A 15,664-nucleotide genomic window follows, 5' to 3' on the forward strand; every position below is an offset into this window, starting at 1 on the left:
TCCAAAAAAAAAGGAGATAAGGGTTACTTTAGATTTTCGCTAGAGAATTCCCTTACTGGAGATCAGAGTGCCAGAGATTTGCTAACAGATGTTACGGGTGCAACTTTTACCCCTGTTTCCAGCAAACGTTTAGGACAATTTGTGTGTCCAGAATGTTGGACCAGACTTAATGACACTGCAAAATACCAAAATTCCTTGAATGAATTTTGGGGAAGGACATTTTCAGATTCTTATATTAGTCAGAAAAAAAGACACAGTACTGGAATTACAAAGACTTCCCCTATCAAGAAAGCTCGATTTACTAGTACACCATGCCAGGTAATATGCACTTAATATAGAAAAGTTAATAGTGGTATTTATGAATGACAAGTGATTTTTTTTTTCATAAAGTATTCCTTTCTTTATATGACAGATAGAGAGGGGGTGTATATTTTGCTAGTATATATAATCAATTCAGTCCCGGCTAGTTCATTTGCGTGCGTAATGGTACATTTCGTGGAAAGGGGAACACTTCATTAAAAATGGAAAACCTGTACAACTTTATATTTAATTATCACTGTTTAAATTCAATGCTCAAGATCTTCTTATTGACCTGTTTCTATAGACTTGCAAATAATACCATGCTGCACTATTGTTTTCACATGCGGATTCGGGGTGGGGTGATAAGCAATAACAAATTACAGCTAATTTCCTAATGCATGTGAATGAAGACTTAGTATGAAGGTTAGGCAGCAACATTTGATATTTTTGGGGGTGGGGGGCACAGGTTTTTTTTCTGGACTAACTTTTTTTCGACTTTGGGACAAGTTGACAACTATTTTTTTCTTTTAATTTTTGCATTACATATAGTGGCAGCTGAGGGTGAAACAAACATTTTTTTCTCATGTTGAAAACAAATTATTTTTTCTCCAAAAACTGGAAACAAACTTTCATAAAAAATCCAAAAAATTGGAGATATCAATCTTAATTACAAATTTGAGTAAACAATTATACAAACAAAGACAGCAAGCCAACCAAAGTTTTACTCTACAAGCATTAGGAAATTAGCTGTAACGAAAATTCATAATTAGATATTGATACTTAGCTCAAAATGTTTCATTACAGAAAAAAGGAGTCGCAAAGAATCTTTTTTCCAAAAAAGCTTCAAAAAGTACCAAGTGGGAATCTATTATCTCAGCAGTAAAAGCTAGACAATATGGTAGGGCAATAAGAGGTATGTACACCGCAACAAAAGGCAGCAAAAAATCGTTCACCAAAGTTGTTGTGAACCTGGTGCGAAGAGAAGTATTGACATTGCTAGGACAAAAACTATTCCCCTTGTTCCAAGATGTCAACATAGTTAATCTGGAACAATTTTCGTGGACAAAGACTCTAAATGACTTTGAACAGGCATGTCCATTGCTGTCTAATGTCCTAAGAGGGGCAGTTACCAAACGGGCAAATGAAAACAGTCTAATCAGAGGAAAATCTGTAAACTTAAGACCACAGATTGGAACATCTATTGCCTGCATTCTCAACGCTAGAGCTCCTAAGACTGCTAGCTTTCTTCCGTCTCTGTTTTCAGTACAGTTTTGGAGAGGTGGCTTAAAACGCAATGTCATGAAACAAATTGCACATACCGGAATATGTAAAGGGTATGATACCACCTTATCTATCTTGGACAAAATCAGGCAAGGCTTTGATTCTGCTGCAACAACATGTAAAATAATAATTGAGGAACAACATCAACAACAAAATGTTAGACGAATCAATGTGACAAATGAAGATGCAGACTTGTCTGTAGCTATAGCTGCTGTTGTTCCTAACATAGAGGACGAAGTCAACAGTTTATCAGCTAGCAGCCAGGATACAATAATAATGAACATGGACGATACAATTCCGTATGGAATGGAAGACACAGATGACGATGATGTTCTAGATGACTCCCTTAGTGACCATTCGAATAGTGATGGTATACATTTATCGTCAGATGATGCAGATGATATTTCGGACGGCGATGAACAGTCGGTAATTTCCCATGAATCTGACGAAGAGAAAGAAGAAAATCCGCAAATTGATCTACATCCCGGCTTCTCCATGTGTTGGGATAATGTTGGAAAAAAGGTTACCAGTAGACATCCATCTGAAACCTCAAAAAATACGTATCTGAATATGGCTCTAGGATACATAGCCATCAACCGTCTTCAAACCACTCATTTGAACTGGAAGTTCGATGAAGAGTTGAAGAAGGCAGCTGAACTACCATCAAACATTTTTGTTCCAAATGAGAATGATTTTGAACTTCTATCAAACAGAATGAAAGTTATGGTCGCTCGCATTATAACCCGATACTTACCATGGTTTAATGCCAACTTCTCCGACTGTGTCACTTCTCATATGCTTCATGAATATTCACTGGATTCATCAAAGAGAAGTGTTCTAATTAACCTTGGAGTTTTTGATGTCGATCCTTCCTCTACTCAAGGGGCCATTACTATTTATGAAAATTTGCAAAGGTATATACCATCTATACAGGACAAACCTTACACTGCGATAGTATATGGCGATGGACTCAGTTGTGAACGAGGAAATGATGCACACAGGGCACGTGTAAATGATTTGAATCCATGGGAAAGATTGGAAGGCTGCGAGCCTGCAGTACAAGAGTTTCACAAAGAGATGATTTTATTACAGGACTACTTCGATGAGTTCTTTAAGGGTTCCAGTGCTGCAGACAGAGGAACACTTAATCATCTGAAAAACATTTTCAACTTTCGTCAAGTTAAATCAGACATATCGGACAATTTTAACCACGCATGGGAGTTAATGTGTTTGGTAACAGAAGGATATGTCTGCTTATTAACTATGGAACTTATGGAAATGGCAGAAAAGGGCGACAGACCATCAACAGCCCCTGAATCCATAGAAAACTCGTCTGTTGACGACAGACAAGAGTATTTACAGTCTGTTGTTAGCTCTGTTGTTCAAAATGTTTGGCACCATTTGGAAACAGAATCTTTGAAAACGGATGACCAGACAGAGCCGGAGAAATTCTGTTGTGGAGAAGACATCGAAGAGGAAGTCATACTGTGTGGGGCTGGTAGGAATTGTACTAAGGGTGAAGTCTTTCACTATTCATGTGCTGGACTGGATACTGAAAATCTCCCTAATAATTGGTTCTGCAGCGACACATGCAGAAACGAGAAAGACTCCTACCCTTACTGCACCTGTCATCAAGATCTCGGTAATGATGAGCCAATGATTGGGTGTAGTGCTGGTTCCAAGTGCACGGCAGACGAATGGTACCACACTAAATGCTTGGACATGACAGACGTTCCAGAAGGCAATTGGTACTGTAGATCTGCATGCAAATCGTCAAAAAAGTCTAAGAGCCGAAAGAAATCTAAGTCAAGATCAACTGTAAACAAGTCCGACGATTTCAAATACAATTACAGTAGGGCTATAACATGGACAGGACTGAATCTGCTCTGCCGACGAGATGCAGTTCGTGAGGCGGACGGTGAGGCCATGATGTCGCACTGGAAGTTAGACCTCGTACACTTCTTTTCGACAAAACATCCAAAATATGTCATATTAGCACATAGACTGTTAGTTTCGATAAATGGTTGGCTTCCAGATAAATTGAAGCACGATTTAATTTACAACAGAACAGTTAACTACGGGGTGGAATTGGTCGAAATTTACCAATGGATTTCATGAACGAAATTTTAAACAGATTATTTAAGGATTTACTAGATTCCGCAAAGGGTAGGTACACCAATAATACAATACAAAGATGTAGTCAGATTGTAGGACCACTTGGTGAGGCATTGGACTCTGTATTTGATTCCAAAGTAATTGAAAACGAGCTTTATAGACATAGGCGGCGAAATGCAGACCGGGACTTAAACGTCAGCAGAATGATTACATTTCTTGGTGGTGAGTCTTTGTTTTCACAGACTCCTGGTCGTCATCATAGAGCTTTTCCAGAGTATATTCACAACGAAAATCCAAAATTTCCTGGAAAGTTTCAAGGAAAAATGAAACAGCTCTCAAAAAGATTGGACAAACGCAGGAGGATTATAGTTGACGCTTGAGTACATACAAAAATATCATAGGTTTAGAAATGGAAGAATGCATAACATTATTTAAACCAAAAATTAATGTATGAATTGTTTGGAACAAAAACTCTAAATTGTCGATATTTATTTCACTAATTAAAAAAAACCTGGGGTGTGTTTGCCAACGAGACAACTATCCATCAAAGTGCAAATAAATAGTATGTAAGCAAATATCGGTTAACCTTCAACAATAAGTAAAACCCAAACCGCATAGTCCGTTTTAAAAGGTCCCGAAATGATCATGACAAATGTAATAAAAAGAATCAAAGTGGACAAGGCACGGGATCCGATGTATTGATATACATCCCCGGATTTCAAAGAGTACGTGTACAATCACTTGATTAAGAGTAGACACCTTTATGTATAGAATAAATGCAAATTATAAATAACCGATAAATTCTTCCCAAGAAACCGATTTGTAATAAATGCAATAAGATTTTTTTTTTTGGGGGGGGGAGTCTGCTCACAATTCGTTTAAATAGTATATTATACCGTTATCACGATTAACTGCCTCACGACATGACATTAACGGAAATAAAGCAGCCTTATACATATATGATTTTTGTATCTACAGCAGTAAAACGTATTGATTACTTGACTTATGTCTTAGATTTTATTTGGCGGGAAAATACCACGTGGCTTTCTTTTTACATTTGTAATTTGACAAAATGTCGTATTCAAATTTAAGAAAACAACTTGACCGTTTTGAAACCGAATTTAATTTGGCTAACAGGAATAATCCTCGCAGAAAAGCTATTCTGATGACGGACAGTAAGGGGAAATACCTTCAAGATGTTGTTAATCGTGATGAAGATATAATTGAGATATTGTTTAAAAAGGGGGCAAAAAGCAGTAACAAATCACTTCTTAGAAGAGCAAAGGATTCTGTTAGAGGGTGTGATTCGCCGCTTTTAATGGTTTGGACAGGAACCTGTGACTTCACCAATTTCTCGCCGGGTGATAGAAATATTTCTTTAAATGAAATATCTGTGGCAAACGTTTTGGCCGATTTGGTTGATGTCAAGAAGGAAATTTTGGAGATTAATCCGACAACTGAAATTATATTTTTACACTGTCCACATTTTTCAATTAAATTGTGGAATGACAAACAAGTTCACACAGAATCTAGCTCAAATGGAGATGATACTGTATTAGCTGAAAAAATTGATCAGTTAAACGAAGAACTAATTTCTTTAAATGCGGCCGATACAGGACCAAAATTTTCTCTTGACATATTAAAGTCCAGCAAAGTAAGGCGCGGTCGCGACCGGTCCTCTATGAGGACGAAATACTCATATAATTTTAAAGACTTGTATAAAGATGGCATTCACCCTATAAACCTTTTGGCGGAAGTTTGGCTACGAAAACTCCAGCAACTTGTTCTTAAAAAATGTTACTGAATATTCATTTAATTTTAATAATAAAATTTGGAATTTAGGATTAACTGAAGATATTTTTTCTTCATTTTAAGGTATTTAAATTCTTCCATTTCTAATTTCTCGTTTCGGTGAATGAGGATTGCCTCGCTCGCCGAAATTAATTTTTCGTTCAAAATATACAATTTCTCTATTTCAAACAACTATTGGAAATTCTGGTAGAAATATATCACAATGAAAACAATATTTTATTTAGTTCATCAATTATAGACTGTAAATTTTGCTATAAAATTTTTAGTGGAAATCGGACATGTACTACATGTATTATATGGACACTCGATAGCCTTACAAAGACAATTAACAAAGAAGAAGAAATATTACTGTGAATGACCCTCATGGATATTCATAGTCGTTAAACACCCCCGTAGTTACAGACATAACACATACAGATTTTCCGTTAAACATGGTGAATGTGGATTGCCTTATGCAACATGGTGAATGAGGATTGCCTCGCTCGCCGACTTCATTAAAAGTGGACAGATGTAAAATATACAGATATTCCGTTAAACATGGTGAATGAGGATTGCCTCGCTCGCCGATTTTATTAAAAGTGGACAGATGTAAAATATACAGATATTCCGTTAAACATGGTGAATGAGTATTGCCTCGCTCGCCGACTTCATTAAAAGTGGACAGATGTAAAACATACAGATATTCCGTTAAACATGGTGAATGAGTATTGCCTCGCTCGCCGACTTCATTAAAAGTGGACAGATGTAAAACATACAGTTATTCCGATAAACATGGTGAATGAGGATTGCCTCGCTCGCCGATTTTATTAAAAGTGGACAGATGTAAAACGTACAGATTTTCCGTTAAACATGGTGAATGAGGATTGCCTCGCTCGTTGACTTCATTAAAAGTGGACAGATGTAAAACGTACAGATTTTCCGTTAAACATGGTGAATGAGGATTGCCTCGCTCGTTGACTTCATTAAAAGTGGACAGATGTAAAACATACAGATTTTCCGTTAAACATGGTGAAAGTGGACTGCCTTATGACATGGTGAATGAGGATTGCCTCACTCGCCGATTTTATTAAAAGTGGACAGATGTAAAACAAACAGATTTTCCGTTAAACATGGTGAAAATGGACTGCCTTATGACATGGTGAATGAGGATTGCCTCGCTCGCCGATTTTATTAAAAGTGGACAGATGTAAAACATACAGATTTTCCGTTAAACATGGTGAAAATGGACTGCCTTGTGACATGGTGAATGAGGATTGCCTCGCTCGCCGATTTTATTAAAAGTGGACAGATGTAAAACATACAGATTTTCCGTTAAACATGGTGAAAATGGACTGCCTTATGACATGGTGAATGAGGATTGCCTCGCTCGCCGATTTTATTAAAAGTGGACAGATGTAAAACATACAGATTTTCCGTTAAACATGGTGAAAGTGGACTGCCTTATGACATGGTGAATGAGGATTGCCTCGCTCGCCGACTTTTCCCAAGTGGATAGATGTAAAACATACAGATTTCCCGTAAAAACATTGAAATTTTTAAATACATTACTTGTAAAAAATTAATGTGTCGAAAAAGTTCGTTTTGTAAGATTATGACGTCACGATTAGATTTATACACTCAGCAGAATTTAAAATATGGCGGAGGAAAACAAACGATCAGTTCGGTATGAACATGGATAATTAATTAAGGAATTTAGTCTTTCACAACAATGTAAGTACATTTTTTCATTCATTTTTTTTGTCTTTTATTAATACATGTTCATGCTTCTAATGTACAGTAAATGCTAGTTTAGATTTTCACAATATTCTTTCCGCAGTCAAACCAGGGCGGAAAGTGCTAAAGGAAAATGATCAATTCCGATATGACTTCGCATTAGACAAAAAATAAAAAATGAAAATATCAGCATGAAAACGTTAAATAGTGAATATATAATGCGAAGTCATATATTATAGGACTAGCAATAAATGCTGAAATGTTTCTTTATTTGTCATGCAATATTTGTGCAACTACTTAATGGAGGACAATTGCATTAAATTTGTGTAAATTTTTCAATTACAATTTTTAAGAAAAGAGCGTCATAACCTTCTTTTTTTCCTGTTTTTATTTATAATTAAATCATATTGATATCTGCCTTCTCTAAAACTATGCATCTTACCACCACACAATTTGATAGCAAAATGAGGATAAGGTCTTCTAGATCTTATGTTTGAACAGCATGATAATGTAAAATCAGGGAGAATATGATTATTCAGTTACTGAGTTAGCACCAAAATTGGTAAGAAGTTAAAGAACTTGATGCCCAGCCAGGTTATAAAATTTGGGCAGGGTACCTAAGTTTGGTTAAAAATAGCCAGAGGAGTATAGTGAAACTTTCAAATTCTGGCCGGTTGATCACCAAGATTAAAAATGTTAAGGCTTGTGCTTTGTAAAAAGTTGTGGAAACATGCCTCGGGCATGCAGATGAGTCTGCACATGAATGATGAAAGTAATGTTTTTATATTTTTTCACTGCATGTCAACAGTTGAGAAATTGAATGGTGTACTGATATATCTTGTATGTGATTTACTTTATATGATCGTGCAATTTAGTTCATAAATATATCTGAGTCATGCAGGTACAGGTACAAAATGAAAGTTCTCTGCGTCTACAAAAATGTCATGGCAGCCATTTTGACGCCGCGCAATAATTTACTTCAATATTATTTTTATTGAAGAAATTCATTATTTGATAAGTCGGTAATATAAATCATGTTTTAATAAGTAATTTGAATTGTATCAGTTTAAGAACATTTATCCAAGATATGTCTATTTATAATAGCATAAAGACGGGACTATGTTTTGTTTTTTTCCGGATGTTCTCGGATCTTTCTTTCTATATCACTCTAGATTTATCGATTTTCATTTTGACATCCACAAACATGTAAAATATGTAAACAATTTTCTTCAGGTAAATATCACACGTTACAAGACAAGGTATCAATATATGCAAAGATGAAATCAATTCATTCATATGATAACAAATTTAAGTTAATTTTAAAAGATTGTCAGATCTGATTGATAAACTGCAATATTGCTGAAAAGGGGGAGGGGCATTTGCATAAAAAAATATATAAACAAGGAGATTTATCTGACAATTGTGAGTCTTTTGATAGAAAATATAACAATTATCTTGTTAACCTAAACATTAATGAACTGCTATGCAGGTTATTCAATGTGCAAAAAGTCATTCATTAAACAAAAGTAAAGAGGACAAACCACAGGCCAACAGACTCTCAGGGCGAACAGTAAGCCCTCATTCTACGAAATGCCAGAAAAGCTAACAATATGAATATTTGAAAAAAAGAACCTCCAAATTAGTCTGAGATAACTCTGATGTCTACGGCTGTTCTGCCAGACAAGCTGGGGCCGTGGGACGTCATAGCTTGTCCCATATCAAAAAGTGGATATTTGCCCACCCAAAATAGATGCCTGCTTCTTGCTTCTGGTGCCGACTGACAGCCTTGAAATTATATAAACCAGGCATCAATCTGTTCATTTTTCATTTATCTCCCACGGCCCCAGTTTGTCTGGCAAAACAGCCGTTGGACATCAGAGTAATCTCGACTACCTTTAAATAAGCAATTAAGGGACTAAACATGCAGCCCTAGTTTGTCCATATACCATCCAAAACTCCAAGTTACAATTTATTGAAGTAAACCATTATACATTTTTTGTAAGTCAAAGTACAGTCTTCAACACAAAGCCTTGGGCCATGACTTACACTGAGAATTCAACAGCAAGCTTAGTATAAAGGGACCCCAAAACAAGTGGAAAAAAACATTCAAAACAGGAAAACCGATGATCTTATCTATTCTATATAACAAATGAGAAACTAGAAACACTTAATACTTATGAGCCACATCGACAAATGACAGCCACTGAAAATCGTTCAGGTTCCTTACTAAGGACAGATGCAAACAAATGCAGCAGGTATAAACATTTTAATAGGTACCAATTTGTAATAAAGGTAGCAACACATGAAATGTGGCGGAGGATCTGCTTACCCTACCGGAGCACCTGAGATCACCCGACACCCCTGGTTTTTGCTGGGGTTTGTGTTGCTTAGTCTTTAGTTTTCTATGTTTTGTCTTCTGTACTATTATTTGTCTGTTTGTCTTTTTAGTTTTAGCCATGACGTTGTCAGTTTATTTTCTATCTATGAGTTTGACTCTTTCTCTGGTATCTTTTGTCCCTCTTTTGCATCCTTCACCCTTACCTGAAGAAAAAAGAGTAACATCACAACATAGAAAGACATACTGTACAGAAACCAGTCTGTTCATCATGTTCATAAATTAGAAAGGGTCCAATTGAAGTCCACAATTACTGCTCTTAAGCATGTTAAGATTCAATAACCTTGATACTGGTGACCATGGTCACTCCACTTGACAAAGTCATGTGGTCTGATGCTCATAGAATATCAGTCAACAGCAGCCAGAGTTATTTGCAGGGAACCAGCTGGTTTATTGAGTTGGTACATTAACACTCATTACCATGCCATTAATTTTAGCTATTGAATGTAGAGAAAAACTTCAGAGTGAACTTCCCACAATCACATGCATTGTGACTAATTAATTGATTTGATTGTTTTTCAAATTATATGAACTACATATTATACATATATGCCCATGTACTAATGAATATTCATAAATCTACTTTTCAAAACTAAAGATTTAAGAAGTACAATTAAAAGATGGCTGGGAATTATTATTTTGTGATAGTTGGTCACCATGACAATCCAATATTTGAAATGGAGTTTTCTCCTGGAAGTAGAAGTAGTGAACCAAAGGTTTGTTGACATTATATTTTAGTATACATATGATAGGTATTATACTTATAAATCATATAAAACAGAAGATGTGGTATGATTGCCAATGAGACAACTGTCCAAAACCAGAATGACACAGAAACTCACAACTATAAGTCACTGTACAGCTTAAAACAATGAGCAAAGCCCATACTGCATAGTCAGCTATAAAAGGCCCCGAAATGAAAATGTAAAACAATTTAAATGAGAAAACTAACGGCCATATTTATATAAAAAATTTAATGAAAAACAAATATGTAACACATAAAGAAACGACAACCACTGAATTAGAGGCTCCTGTCTTGGGACAGACACATACATAGCATGCTTTATGTTTTGATTTGCATATCAACAAATGGTAGTATTCTTGCCAATGATTTAAGCATCATATGGCCTTAAATAATGAGCAAAACACATTCATTTGTACCTATATTTATCTATAAAAGGATAGAACAAAATATTCATTTTCATCACAGTCACGTCTCAGTCATTACAGCTGAACGGACGTGCTGGGCCAGCTCTCCTTTACCCGCTTTCGATGAGGGTTTACAGTTAGATATCAACGACTTACTACCTAAGATGAGAGAAACCAATCCATGCCGTACAGATAGACGTAGTAGTTGGCGTACCCGCGTTAACATGCACTCCAAAACCATTGTATCATGGTGAGTGTTATGCCGATTAACGTCCGAGTGCTGTATCCTAGGCTGTTGGGTGATACGACCTTCATTTCACTGCCTCACTGCTTTGGTCCTGATAATGCTTCCTGTCATCTTTTGAACTACGTCCGAGATCATCTACCAGTACTCCATCATCGAGGTTAGCGGTCTGCCAAGCTGACCAAACTGGCCCTGAAAGCAGCCGTTGTGAAGAAGTAAAATCCAAAATAGTCAACAAACCAAAAACAACTCACCAAAACCAAGATGGCGGCCTCCATATTGCGACCTCCACTACTTGTTCCTGACCCACGGCAACAAAATATGATAAAGCTCACCAAACGTCTTCGGGCACCGAGCCGACCGTGCGAGGGCTGAAAAGCCAGTCAAGGTCGTTAAACACTTCCAAATATATATTTTAAAAGTGAAAACTACCTACAAACAAATAATATGTACCTCATTTATATAAAAAAATGAAAACAAATGGTAGGCAGGGACCAATAACAACCACTTGATAAGAGGCTACAGATTGGGGACGGACACATACATGTAATGAATCTGGCAGAGTTAAACATGATGAACCATTTGTTTAAATCCCCCAAAAAGGTGTTTTGATTTTTCATCTCCTCTTGAAGAATTTCCTCTTAAAAAATATAAAGCTTGATCCTTTGATAAAATTTTTAAAATTTCAAAAACTTGAACCACACCTTGTATTGGAAAAATGTCATTGAACATATAGCATTTTGAAAATTGTAATCATCCAGAAGCTTTTACAGAGTTATCTCCCTGTAGTGTAATGTACCCTCTTAATCAATTTTTCAAATCATTTAAATATTTCAAAACAGTGATTGACCACCTGACTAAAGATTAGTCATTTTGGAAGTATCATATTTTAGAAAGATCATAGGATAATGCCCTTCGTGTTGCTTAGAACAGGGCCATATACCAAATGGGCAGTATTAATCATCCATGTAATTTGCTCTATGGATGTTTGCAGAATTTCCACAGATGTAATTTCTTGGCTGTAGGTTGACCATCTACACTTAAAATAAATATAAATTTATTATATATTTTTTCAGAAAGATGATCACCGACACTTAAATCAGTTTGTAGCCCATGAGTCATTAGATTTGGTAGACGAACAGATGTGGGCAACAAATAACATGTATCTCAAGATTGTTGACAAGTTCAATGAGTGGTTTGTCTCAGCATTCGTAACAGCTAGCCGTATCCTTCATATATATTGAAGATAATAATGATATAAATAATAATTCATAGATTTGAAAGATAACACCATGCAAACAAGGACTTTAATGTTTAAATCTGCAATAATTTTCAATTCTGGAAGATTGATTAGAAATGTATGAGGGAAACTAACCAAACTAAACACACAATGTTAACATAAATTTCACTTTCCTTTATATTTCACAAGTGTTTTTTATAAATACTTGTACAGGTGAATTAGTTTTGGATGTAGAGTTATCTCCCATAGGCACATACATTTTGTTTTACTTATGAAAAGTTCTTTTTTTCTTGAGTTCTTTTGACTATATGGCTGTAAATGAGTGTTTGAATGAAAAAATAAGGTATGATTGAAAGGGAGACAACTCTCCACCATAGATTATAAATGATATAGAAGTTAACAAACATAGGCATATGCGTCACCTATCGAAGGTCGATGGTTTTCTCCAGGCACTCCGGCTTCCTCCACCAATAAAAATTGTCAACCTCGAAAAAGCCCAAAAGTGGTGTTTAAAAGTGACATTAAACACAAACAAACCATCAATCATATACCGTTCTGCCTTTAACAACAATCATAACCCATACTGCATTATAAGCTATAGTTGTCCTTATTATTTATAAATCCATAATTTCGTTTGTCTGTTGTCATCAAAACGCTGCTCATTATATACTTTCAGTGAGACATTAAGAATAACAATTTAATAATTTTGTTTACACTACAACTCAAGCATGTCAAGAGATTCTTTGAAATGGCTTTAACTAGTATTGTTTCCTTAACTGTGTATCAGGAATGAGGTTTATAATGCTTCATGAAGTTAAAAATGAAGATGGTATTAAGAATTTCTTCAATGAAATTTATGAGACATATATAAAGGTAAGAGTTATACTGCCATTCAAAGTGCAATATGTACCATCAGATTCTCTAATGACTAAACAGGGGGCTAGACAGGGGAATTTGACATTTCCATTGCTCCATGCTTGTATTTGTCCAAACTTTTTTAAATGGTACCCAGTGTCCAAGGCTAGGAGGGAATATGTCATTTCTTTATTTTCAAGGGATCCCTTGGGCTGAATAGTCCAACTACTGTATCACTAGCCTGTCAATACTAAGGTTGTAAGGTCAAACTCAAACTATAATTGACTAGGGTTGTGGTTCTCTCTGGGCAATTCTACTTCTTCTGCCAACAAAAACTGACTTATGATAAACACCAAGCAATCACTATTTTCATGATAGATCCAGGACATTGAACTAACATTGTAATTATCTGTAAGTCTGAGGTTAATGATGAGAAGCACTGATATCGGATGGAAAGAAAACGGAACTATGCACCTAGTTATAAGTTTTTTTCACTACATCTAAATACATAGGAAACTTTTGAGTGTCCCATATTGAAAAAACATAATTTTTCACATATTAAGAAGTTTGTCAGCCCAAAATATCCAACATTTATTAAATTGATATGACAATTGACCGAATAACTTCATAGCATATTTTTTTTTTACCTTTATCAATGTTTATTTGTGGATGTGATATTTTAATGTTTTTTGTTAATTAAGTGCCAGTTTTTGTAAGAATCTTGAAAGCAATTTAGAAGAATTTTGAAACACAGTTGATAGTTAATTATAGAGTTAGCTCCCCTTAATTGTTAATTTCTAGTGTATTTTGACTGTTTTGTTTTGTTGAATTGCTGTAACATTGAATAGTATATACTTTTTTCATACTTTAATCTTCTTTTCTTCATTTTCCAGTTTTCTATGAATCCATTTTATGAAATTAACAAACCAATAGTATCTCCAGCATTTGAGAAGAAAACACAGTTCTTTGGAAGGAAATATCTACAAGTTTAACACAAACATTCGGCCAGTGTATTAATGTTGGACATTCCAGACAATTACACAATTCAAGGAGACAATGTGTTAAATTAAAAGTACCAATAACAGTTTCATATTATCTCATCTTAAATTTTATGACAAGTGCAATATTGTGATAATATATATGCTACAAATAAATGATTCTATGTAAACTTGTTATATTTATGATGCTGAAGTTTTAATTCTGACAGAAACAACAAGGTTAAGATTTTTTATGAAGAAATACACACCATGTACAGCATTTAGCCAGACTTGACTCAAAATTTTGTTTGAGCTAATTTCCTAATGCTTGTAGAGTAAGACTTTAGTTGGCTTGCTTGCTTTGTTTATAAAAATGTTTGATCAAGGATTGTAATAAAGATTGACATCTGCAAAGAATATAATAGGTGGTGTTAAACCAGTATTTTGATTATTTGTAATATCTTCAATTTTTCACTTATTCTTACAACATTTGTATAAACTTCAAGATTATAAACTAGAGGCTCTAAAGAGCCTGTGTCTCTCACCTTGTTATATGTGAATTAAACAAAGGAAGCAGACAGTTCATGTCAAAATTGTGTTTAGGTGATTGTGATGTGTTTGTACATCTTACTTTTCTGAACATTCTTGCTGCTTACAATTATCTCTATCTATAATGAACTTGTCTGTGTAGTTTCAGTGGAAAATGTTAGTAAAAATTTACAAATTATAAAAAACACAAATTTTAAACTAGATACATCAATGATGATTGTGGCCAAGTTTGGATTAATTTGGCCCTGTAGTTTCAGAGGAGAAGATTTTTGTAAAAGATCATGGAGATTTACGAAAAAAGGTTAAAAATTGACTATAAAGGGCAATAACTCCTAAAGGGGTCAACTGACCATTTTGGTCATGTTGACTTATTTGTAAATCTTACTTTGCTGAAAATTATTGCTGTTTACAGTTTATCTCCATCTATAATAATATGCAAGATAATAACCAAAAACAGTAAAATTTCCTGAAAATTACCAATTTAGGGGCAGCAACCCTACAATGGGTTGTCTGATTCATCTAAATATTTCAGGGCAGATAGATCTTGACCAGATAAACAATTTTACCCCATGTCAGATTTGCTCTAAATGCTTTGGTTTTTGAGTTGTAAGCCAAAAACTGCATTTTACCCCTATGTTCTATTTTTAGCCATGTTGGCCATCTTGGTTGGTTGGCTGGGTAACAAAACACAAACTTTAAACTAGATACATCAATGATGATTGTGGCCAAGTTTGGATTAATTTGGCCCAGTAGTTTCAGAAGAGAAGATTTTTGTAAAAGTTAACGACGACGGACGCCGGACGCCAAGTGATGAGAAAAGCTCACTTGGCCTTGTAGGCCAGGTGAGCTAAAAACCGGGTTTTTTTCTAAAGTGAACATTGATTGGTTAAATATTTCTCAGTGATGTCCTGTGTTTGAATTTGTTTGTTAGCTTTTTGGTCATGAATGTTTGTCTCTAATATTTAGTTTACTGTGCATTTGTATTCAGATATCGCAGATCAAATTTATTCGTTCATTGTGTAATCATACGTTTT

General features: G+C 35.1%; 2 protein-coding genes and 1 pseudogene across 11 annotated transcripts in view; 2 read left to right on the forward strand and 1 right to left on the reverse strand.

The window, feature by feature from the left end:
• The window catches only part of LOC134695995 (pericentriolar material 1 protein-like), a 64,781-nt gene extending 56,574 nt beyond the window's left edge, over window positions 1-8,207 (reverse strand). For all 10 annotated transcript variants that reach the window (XM_063557514.1, XM_063557512.1, XM_063557510.1 and 7 more), the window contains exon 1: window positions 8,075-8,207. The gene's annotated coding sequence lies outside the window, so the exon portion shown is untranslated. The remainder of the gene's footprint in view (window positions 1-8,074) is intronic.
• LOC134696681 (uncharacterized) lies at window positions 429-7,438 on the forward strand (annotated as a pseudogene).
• Window positions 8,208-8,398: 191 nt separating the features above from the next.
• On the forward strand, window positions 8,399-14,272 carry LOC134695996 (trafficking protein particle complex subunit 2-like). The gene is made up of 5 exons (XM_063557516.1): window positions 8,399-8,454; window positions 10,207-10,332; window positions 12,086-12,233; window positions 13,037-13,122; window positions 13,998-14,272. Exons 2-5 carry the CDS (start codon window positions 10,237-10,239, stop codon window positions 14,094-14,096), a joined length of 429 nt encoding a protein of 142 aa, XP_063413586.1. The 5' UTR covers window positions 8,399-8,454; window positions 10,207-10,236; the 3' UTR covers window positions 14,097-14,272.
• Window positions 14,273-15,664: the final 1,392 nt, after the last annotated feature.

Source organism: Mytilus trossulus, chromosome 14, assembly GCF_036588685.1.
Source record: "Mytilus trossulus isolate FHL-02 chromosome 14, PNRI_Mtr1.1.1.hap1, whole genome shotgun sequence".
Taxonomy (NCBI): Eukaryota; Metazoa; Mollusca; class Bivalvia; order Mytilida; family Mytilidae; genus Mytilus; species Mytilus trossulus.

Bases quoted from the DNA above. Each gene is read 5' to 3' on its own strand.
- LOC134695996 (XM_063557516.1), top strand. From the start codon at position 10,237: ATGGCTGGGAATTATTATTTTGTGATAGTTGGTCACCATGACAATCCA. The intron at 12,234-13,036 runs GTATCCTTCATA...ACTGTGTATCAG, and splicing joins AGCATTCGTAACAGCTAGCC to GAATGAGGTTTATAATGCTT. The intron at 13,123-13,997 runs GTAAGAGTTATA...TTCATTTTCCAG, and splicing joins TTTATGAGACATATATAAAG to TTTTCTATGAATCCATTTTA.